The sequence below is a fragment of the Perognathus longimembris genome, chromosome 8 (genome assembly GCF_023159225.1).
Source record: "Perognathus longimembris pacificus isolate PPM17 chromosome 8, ASM2315922v1, whole genome shotgun sequence".
Lineage (NCBI taxonomy): Eukaryota > Metazoa > Chordata > Mammalia > Rodentia > Heteromyidae > Perognathus > Perognathus longimembris.
The window spans coordinates 11732103-11741751 of record NC_063168.1 but is presented as its reverse complement, the minus strand read 5'-3'; the positions used below and the strand labels follow the sequence as shown (position 1 = coordinate 11741751).

Sequence of the window (9649 nt, the reverse complement as noted above, 5' to 3'; positions counted from 1 at the left end):
GATGTTATTTGAGCGACCATCAGCGCAGAAGTGGAGAACGACCTAAGATCCAACTATATTCCAACTGTGGACACAAGGACTCAATATCTGGTCCTTGGTTTCCTTTTAACATCCTTTATGTGGTTCTTGTATGTAGTCTACTGGAATAAGTACCCCCCTGTGCTTCTGGGCTGCCTAGTCTTTGAAGGTGTTTGGTGAGGTCTGGACTCCTATTGAGAAACCCACAGAAAAGTACTATCCAGATAGGCTTAGAGTCTTACAACTTGAGAAATCCTGTTTCTCTGTGTGACTTCCCAAATTTACTTGGGACTGTTTCAGGTTTCTTTCTCTAACACCTTCTCTTGGGTCAGTGAACATGTAAGTGGACAGTGTATTACTTCTACCTGAGGGTTAGTAGTACTTATTAATCTCTGCTCACTGAAATCTGTTGTGCATTTTTGGGTAGAGTCAACTTTTCTAAGTGAATATACTTTGTGATTCATTTGATGTATATATGTGTCAAATAAAAGTCAAACATTAAAAAAACATATTAAGCACAGTGTAAAACGTCTTCCTATGAAGAAGCTATGTCAGCTCCTGAGATGACTTAGGTCTGCAGGTGACCAGATCAAGGGATGTCCAACTTCCGGCAGACTTAAAACATTGTGAACTGAGCAGGAAAGGAGTGTTTATTCCTGGGGACAAAGTCCTAGTCACTGAAGACACATGCCCTCTGGTCTACCCAGATTCTTGTAAACTGGAGGGGAACCACTCAAGAGATTAGGGAACCAACACAAGGTGAATGCTGCTAGCAGGAAAAATCAGAAACCATCTCTACTTTCCACCTGCAACCAAGGCAGAAGTGTGAAGATCACCAACAGATACTAGATACAGTACTGATGACCCATGAGGGCCAAAGTGAGAAAGCACCTTAGTACCCCTTTACAAGAGGGCTCTGCCAATGCCAGCCCAGCTGTGTGCAATGCTCACAGACAAAACAAGGCCAAGTGGGGCTACTGGGCGTTCTCCTAGCTTTCCCTATGGTCAATGTTTGCCTCTCATCTAGTTCAAGATTATCTAAGAGGTTGAGGGGTAAACTTATACCCAATTCTCTTCAAGACACAGGATCATTCTTCTACAAAATGGGCACACATTTATAGATTAGGTATGGAGGGGAGGTCTAGAACTAGAGTGGTTTTTCAAATCCAAGTCGCCAGAGGCTGCTTGTAGACAAGCTTATCAGTACTACTAGCTCCCAGATTCTAGCCATTGCTTCTAGTGGTCAAGCTCTTCTTGGAGGCTTATGCCTGTCTCCCAGAGCTTAGGAAGCTGGGTTTGTTGCTGAAAGGCAACAAGAGCTAGCTTAAGCCTTTCTTACTAAGTAATCTAAGGCAGAGAGGCAAGTTATTTTGCCTGTATTTATACATGAGAAAGATCCCCCAAAGCAATTCATCTTTGAGAAAGCACCCAAAATGTGATTCTCAGGTGTCTTCATTACCAGTCATGTGACTTTCAATGCCTGGATACTCTGTAGTATTTTATTCAATGCTAATGAGATGACTGGGGCATCTACATAGGCTCTGGATGGGGAGTGGTTGCTGGTGACTCCAAGACATTAAGATTGGGGCTTCCAACATCCACCCCCCACCCAAGAAAAACATGAGGTGAGAAGGATGGCTAATAATTGGTCATCCACTATAATGCAAGCTCAGTAACGTAGAATAGCTTGTTTCCAGGTCACTGAAAATAGGGAACTTCCTAGAGACACAGGTAGCCCCAAAGGGGCCCCTTTCCACAAGCCTAGACTTGCCCTGCATCTCCCTCCATCTTGCTGTTCATCTGAATCCTATAGTTCCTTTACTACAACAGAGCAAGTGACTGTGAGGCGTGATAGGAAATTAAATGAACTGGGAGGTGATATGGTCCCCGATAATTGTCCATTTTTAGTGTAGGTGACTGTAATAGAGAGGCCAGATCTGCCCAGTGCCATCAATAGCTGTGGAGGGACTTCAGGTTGACTCCAGCTCAGATAAGAGCTGAAGCCAACTCCATCTCCACTAAGCCCTCCCCCACCCTATGCAGGGAAGCTCCCCTTTACTATGTAGATTGACTACCTGAGGCCTGGGAGCTTCAAGGGAACCAGTGTCCTCCTCTTTATTATGATAAGTTATGTAGATTAACCACCTGAGGCCTCCGAGCTTCAAGGGAACAGGCTGTGAGCAGGCATATCCGCCTGCATCATGTGAGCCCTGCCAAGTCCATGCATCAATTCTAACTAGAATGATAGGTTAGTTCAAATGAATATTATGAGACAGAGTGTAACTCTATTGGCCACCGGCGTGCGGCCTAGCATGCCCTGTAAGTGTTGTATCTTCATTGGTCACCTGCGTGTGACAAGTTTGTCTGTGATGTTTGCCTTATAACCAGGCTGGAAGGCCACACGGACATGCGGTCCCAGCTCCCGAGTCTGGGCTGCAGACATGCGGTCCCAGCTCCGGAGTCTGGGCTGCACACCTGCGGTCGGTCCCAGCTCCTTAGACTGGGCCCTGATCCTGCACACGTGGTCAGCAGTTTCAGCTCCCGAGTCTGGGCTGCGACCAAGGCCGGTCGGTTCACTCTTTGTTCACTTTTTACTTCCCCAATAAAACTGCCTTTTTGTCACCTTGTAGCTGGAGACTGTGTGGTGGACTCTTGGGGGAACCAAGAATCCCCTCCCTTGGGAGGAGACCCTGTTTCATTGTAGCGAACCCCCACTCTACTTCAGTGACCACCTACAACTTGCAATTCACATCTAAAATGAGAAGACTCGCAGGTCTGAGACTAAACCATAGGATAGTTGAGTTCATCACACAAGCCATCAGGCTGAACTAAAACCCCCAGCCAGTGTTCAATGGAGAACACACCCCTGGTGTCAAATACTTTTTACATGGAGGACAACCACTTTTCCAGCAGCTCACTCCTAAGTGCCAACTGGTAGCTCTTCCATGCCAACACAGAGGACTTCTAAGTTCTTCCCATTAGGATTCTGTTTCAATTTCCCAGATGCTCTGGGGATGTGAAGCAGTCCGTTTTGGTTTGGGGACAGAACTTGCCATAATTTACTCATCAGACAAAAGTAAATCTGCTACTGCTAGGGCAAGCAGAGGTGAAGAGCTCACCAATGTTGAGCTGTCCTAGGAACGTTCTATGGGGCATCCTAGTCCAGTCACCTCAAGTCCTTCCAAGAACAGGGTGACCTCATTTAGTCTTGTGTTTGTATTCGACAGCATTCAATAGCAGCCAAGCATTTGGGCACCTTTCATGATCAGACACATCATACCTTCTCTTTAGTCTAATGAAAACTTTCCTTTTACGTAGATTTGACATCAGTACTTTACAAAGTCCCAAGTTTCCCTAAGGTATGCAATGCAATCCTTTGCACTCACAAGGTAGGACTCAAACTCAAACCCAACCCGCCCAGGTTCTATCATTGACATTGATAACAGCCTCACATCAGTTTATGGAGCCCATCATTCATAATCTTGAGGCTGGCAGTCTTATGACATTTAAAACATGCTGGAGTGCCTCTTGAGTCCGAACAGTGGGCACCGTTGGTGAGTTCAGCCTGAGTCTCCAGAAGGGATCTCAATAGCTGGTACTGTTTGTACTTACAGAGTTTCTGTGCTGAAAATGTAACCACTGATACAACAGTGTTAGGAGGTGGGACACTCTCGAGGAAAGGTGGTAATAATAGCTTTTCAAATGGGAGAATGCACACATCACATGAGCACATACCTTATGAGTGGATGCATTTACACCTCTCACCTTTGGCCAAAGAATGGCAAGGAGGGCTCAGCCCATTGTGGTCTGGTACTTGCCTTTCACCCTTAGAACCAAGACTTTTGTTCTTTGAGCATATCTACTGTTAGAGTAGCACAAAATGGGCAAAGACAGTTGGCTTTTTCAGGCTTGAGCCACCTAGAATATATTCAAGTCCAGAGCAGATTCAGGTTGAGGGAGTTCATAGGAAAACCACCCAAAGCATGCCTGGATACAGCTAGCTTCAAAGGATTTATTCCTCAAAAGGAATCTCACAAGCCATGTTTAAATGATATAGCTAGTTGTTTCTTTCTAGTTCCAACAGCCACCATTCTATTCTTTCAAGTTGAGATAGTGTTCCCTTTATCAGACCAACTAGTTAGAGAAATCTACAGCTGGATAGAAAATCTGAGTAGAAGCTAAAATATAAGGCTCCTAGGAGTAGGGACAGCTGTCTGGCCAGCAGTGGGGTACACAAATCTGTATGGAGGGAGCAACAGGAGCCTGAGCCGTTATGTAGCCAAACCCAACTTTTCTAGACTTACAATGCTGGGAAAGTACAGAAAACTCCTCAGTTTGAGGCCTCCAAGACTTTTTATGAGAACACATCTGATTGATCTAAAATGACTCTCCTAGTGCAGTTCCTTCACTTGTAGGAGATCCCTAAAGCTAATATCCCTGCTGGAGAGCCACAGAGACTTATGTGGCTGCAGCTGAAGAGTTTTCCCCAGACTTTCAGCCCCCGCCCTGTTCCTCAGCTTCTGAGCTCTACTTTTGCATTGGAGTTTTGTCTTCAGTCGGCTTCAGAGGTAGCCATCTCTCAGAGAAGTGATTCCCTTGGCTAAACAAGTTTATACTGTCCTTTTAGTCCAAAGAACTTAGATGGCTGTATTGCCTGATACTCTTCCACTGGTATTTAAATTTTCTTCACCAGATGCTGCTGGATATTTCCAATGAACCTGATCTCCACTTTTGGACAACTTAGCATCCTCCTTCACTGTTCTTACTACTCTACTATCACTGTATTTTAGGAGTGTCCAGTAAATCATGTCCAGTGACCTTTGATAAAGTCCAGGCAGATCTACCCATATGTTGACCCTTGAGAACTCTGGTAATTTCCATTGCTGCCATGCAAGCTCATGCTTACATGCAAACACTGTTCACACCTAAATACAGACCAATTTTAGTAAACTTCCTTTTAAAAAGAAATCTATGCAAGACTATGCAGGACAATCCTGGGGAGCTTCCTGCGGAGGCCAATCCTCTGAGACCAAAGGAAAGGGCAGGAAGAAGAGTCCAGACACATGGACTATGAAAAGTCAGAAAGGGTGCCACGGTGGGCCCACCCAGGACCCATGTGAAGGCACCCAAGAGAGCTGGCTTGCTCCACAAGGGCAGAGCAGACAGCAGGATCCAGCGGGAACTGAATTCCTCAGTGCTGGAAGGGCACAGCTAGGCCTCCACTCAGGAACATCTCAACATGTGTCTGTGCCATTCTCAATACAAGCATGCTGAGAAAAGAACCACTGGACAAGACCCTATCCAAGAAAAGCCATCTTGGTTGTCCCTGGTGATCCACAGAGAAGAGCCCAGATCTTCAGGAGACATGGGACATGATCCAGTTAGGGGGAGTCTGCATGGAGCACTTCCCAAGAAAGGAAGTTCTGCATTCAAGTTCATTATAACATGAAGCACACACCAGACCAACATCAAGTAGGGAGGTGGTTTATATGCATGGGCAAGAACACCAGCCTATAGTGTCTACCTCAATTTCTTCACACAAGAGCTTGCATGAAGCAGAATATACCTGCTTCTGAGTGATAATTCATCTGGTTTCACAAGGAAAAGAAGACCTGAAGACATGCCTCATTTCTCTTAACAGTGAACCTCAAACATGATCCAAAGTGAGCTTCAAGAGACAAGCTTACCTATGAAGGGCAAAAAGGTCATTCCTTAAGTTTCAAAGGTTTTAGAAGCTGAGAAATATAGAGCCTAGCTAGGTGGTAACCTCATCTGTGACTCTCCACACAGAACATCCCAGAACCCAATCTGATGGGTTTGGCTCCTGGCCTATGCTGCCTCTTTCACACAGTATCCCCATAAATGGGAATTTTCTATTGTTAGAAGGAAGCAGAAGTTGTCATTTTCACCTGTCACTTTAATCTGAACCCTTCAATGTCCTTGTTTCTTCTGAGCCATGAGAAAGTGCATGTCATTCCAGCTAGGTATGTCTTTGGAACAGCTGCTGGACTGGTTTTTCTTTGGAAAGTTTTAGCTAGCTCACTTTCAGGTTCCACAGAGTAAAAGGCATTTTTGGTCAGGAAAGGAAAGAGGATGAGCTCATGAGACCCTACGGAGCAGCTTGGAGGTGGAAGCTCAGGATCCAGAGTCATCTGTTCAAAAGTGATGTGCTGGTTCATAGACTAGTTTCTATCCTCCCTCTCACCACTCATTCAAAGGACAAGGGTCGACTCAAGTGAATTTGATAGGTTGAGGAAATCTTGTTCAATATCTTTCCAGCATCTTCCATACCCCCTTAAAGAAAAAAAAAATCCCTGTATTCAGGCCCAGAGTTAGGGATCAGGCCATACTTCATTCTCTTTACAACCACATTAAGTCTGCACACCAATGTCTTTAACTTTGGAACTATACTCATTTAGACATATGCTCATTGTATCTCTCCCCTACCACATCAGGAAGAGCAGTTTCCAGAAAACAGAAGGATTTTGAGGTCTGGGGTTTGACTCCAAGCGTGGAGTGCCTTTCCAGAAATTGCCATACCTTGTGTTTTAAGCTCAGTACCAGCACAGAAGTAAAGAAAATGAGTAACTGACTGATGCAGTTAGCACATGTACCAGAAGGAATGTGAAGGCTAAAAGTCCACTGAGGGTTTGAGTAGGGCAAAGGCCTCCAAGTTTTGGCCTCGGGCCTGAATTGCAGTTCCTTCATCAGGTGAAGGCATCCTGTTGTGTTCTAGGAGAGCAAGAATACACTGAGGCACAATTTAAGGTGGGAAGGGGATTTACAAAGGGATTTTATTTACAATTTGAGACCAGGAACCAGAGCCACCCTCCACCTCCTAGCGCTTGGCTGTGACTACCTTGTCCTGGGTTAGTTACCCAGTACCCAGACCTGAGTCCTGACTTAACCTCTGAACTTCCACCGTAATTTCTAACCACCTCAGCCTCCCGGACTCCAAACCTCCAGAGGACCAAGCAACCATCCTCTAGGATCCTCTCCTCAAGTTTTAAGCCTCAAGCCTGCCCCTCACCCCTGGTCTTAGGCTTCTATACTGGCCCCAGGTTTCCGACCCTCCCTCAGGGCCCAGGTTTCGGACCCTCCCTCAGGCCCCAGGTTTCCCACCCTCCCTCAGGCCCCAGGTTTCCGACCCTCCCTCAGGACCCAGCTTTCTGACCCTCCCACAGGCCCCAGGTTTCCCACCCTCCCTCAGGACCCAGGTTGCTGACCCTCCCTCAGGACCCAGGTTTCAGACCCTCCCTCAGGCCCAAGGTTTCCGACCCTCTCTCAGGCCTCAGGGTTCGGACCCTCCCTCAGGCCTCAGGCTTCAGTCGGTTCTGCCCATTCCTCTGGCCGGTCTAGTACAGCTCCACTCCTCTTCCGGTCGCCCTGGTTCGCCTCACCGCTCTACCCAGCTTCTCCTCCTCTCCTCCTCCTCCTGTTCTTTTCTTCCTCTGACCAGACGGGCTCTGCTGCTCCCCTCATTGCCAGTCTGGACTCTGGCTTCTTCCCTTTCCTCTCTGTCTCCTTCCCCCTCCTATCCCCAAGTACTCCCCTCTAATTTCCCCACACCAGCAGTGCAGGGGTGGAGCTTCCGGTCCCATCAATATGGAGCGGGATCTCCTCCTTCTGCAGTGGGGCGTGGCCATCACACCAACGTGGGCCAATAACAATGACCATCCTATTCCTTCAAGTTTCCTATTCACTCTATCGTTCCTGCCCAGCTGCAAAACCCAGACAAATGGGTGAGACTTTCATTTGAGTCTTGCCAGGCCTCAGGTAAGAAACACTTCCTCCCCCTCTCTCCCCCCCCCACCCCGCACCATGACGCTGAAATTGGCAATCCAGCAACCTTGAAAGCATCGCGAGATAGAGAACGCGAGGACAGCCAAGGCCCAGGCGCATAAGTAGCCGTCCCTCGGTCCTGGGCTCGCACACTGCCGGCCTGACCAGCTCGGGCGGAGGTCGTCTCTGCCAGCTGCGCAGTCCAGTCAGAGTCGCCCAGGAGGGAAGCAGGTGTTCTCACTTGTGGTCGTTGCGCCTCCTTTGGGATTCATCGAGTTTGGGAAGCACTGCCGCTGGGGTCGACATGTCGGTGCCAAGCGCGCTCGTGAAGCGGCCTCCTCTCCAGTGGTCGGCTGGGGCCGTCCTGGCTCGCAATGAGAAAGGTGAGCTTTCCATGGAGAGAGTGAAGGTGAAACGCTATGTATCCGGAAAGAGGCCACACTACGCCCCTCTGGAGTCCTCAGATGAGGAAGAATTTCAGGTCCTAAAGCGAGCCAGAGAACGAGCCGCAGAGCCTGAGGAGCAGGACGAGGACTCATCTAGTGACCCTCGTGTGCGGCGCTTACGAAACCGGATCAGGGAAGATGTGGGAGCCAGATTGGCTCGACATCGGGAAACAGTGGAACCTGAAGTGGTAGGAGAAAGTGACTCCAAAGTCCAGGGAGATGCTTGTCAGATGGAAGGAGAAGACAGCAGTGAAGGAGAGGAGGAAGAAATGCATGATGAGGAAATAGAACGGCGCCGTGGCCTGATGTGCCAGCGAGCACAGGAAAGAAGAAAGGAAGAGATGGATGTCAGGGAGGTGGAAGAGGAAGGACGTGCTGGGGAAGAGTCAGTGTCAGAGTCTGAATACGAAGAGTACACAGACAGTGAAGACGAGATGGAGGCTCGCCTGAAGCCAGTCTTCATTCGAAAGGAGGACCGAGTGACAGGTCAAGAGCATGAGGCCCAAGCCCTAAAACAGACGGAGTTGGAGCAGGAAGCTAAACGCGTGGCTGAGGAGAGGCGCAAGTACACACTCAAGATTGTCGAAGCAGAGACCAAGAAAGAGCTCCAGGAGAACACACGGTCCCTGGCCGCACTGGATGCTCTAAACACTGATGATGAAAACCAGGAGGATGACTATGAGGCGTGGAAAGTTCGAGAGCTCAAAAGAATCAAGAGGGACCGAGAAGACCGAGCAGCACTTGAAAAGGAAAAAGCAGAAATTCAACGCATGCGAAACCTGACTGAGGAAGAGAGGCAAGCTGAGCTTCGGGCAAATGGGAAAGTCATCACCAACAAAGCTGTGAAAGGCAAATACAAGTTTTTACAGAAGTATTATCACCGAGGTGCCTTCTTCATGGATGAGGATGAAGAACTATACAAGAGAGATTTCAGCGCACCGACCCTTGAGGATCATTTTGACAAAACGATCCTTCCCAAAGTCATGCAGGTCAAGAACTTTGGACGTTCTGGTCGTACCAAATATACACACCTTGTGGATCAAGACACCACTTCCTTTGACTCAGGATGGGGTCAAGACAGTGCCCTGAACAGAAAGTTCTTTAAACAGAGGGCAGCTGGATTATGAGATGTTATTTGAGCGACCATCAGCCCAGAAGTAGAGAACGACCTAAGATCCAACTATATTCCAACTGTGGACACAAGGACTCAACATCTGGTCCTTGGTTTCCTTTTAACATCCTTTATGTGGTTCTTGTATGCAGCCTACTGGAATAACTACCCCCCTGTGCTTCTGGGCTGCCCAGTCTTTGAAGGTGTTTTGTGAGGTCTGGACTCCTATTGAGAAACCCACAGAAAAGTACTATCCAGATAGGCTTAGAGTCTTACAACTTGAGAACTCCTG

General features: G+C 47.8%; 1 protein-coding gene across 1 annotated transcript; it reads left to right on the top strand.

Annotated features, from left to right (window-relative positions):
• The first annotated feature begins 8104 nt into the window (after positions 1–8104).
• On the top strand, positions 8105–9373 carry LOC125356152 (microfibrillar-associated protein 1-like). The gene has a single exon (XM_048352513.1). It carries the CDS (start codon positions 8105–8107, stop codon positions 9371–9373), a length of 1269 nt encoding a protein of 422 aa, XP_048208470.1.
• Positions 9374–9649: the final 276 nt, after the last annotated feature.

What these genes read in the sequence shown, in the direction of transcription:
- LOC125356152 (XM_048352513.1), top strand. Translation starts at nt 8,105, where the DNA reads ATGTCGGTGCCAAGCGCGCTCGTGAAGCGGCCTCCTCTCCAGTGGTCG.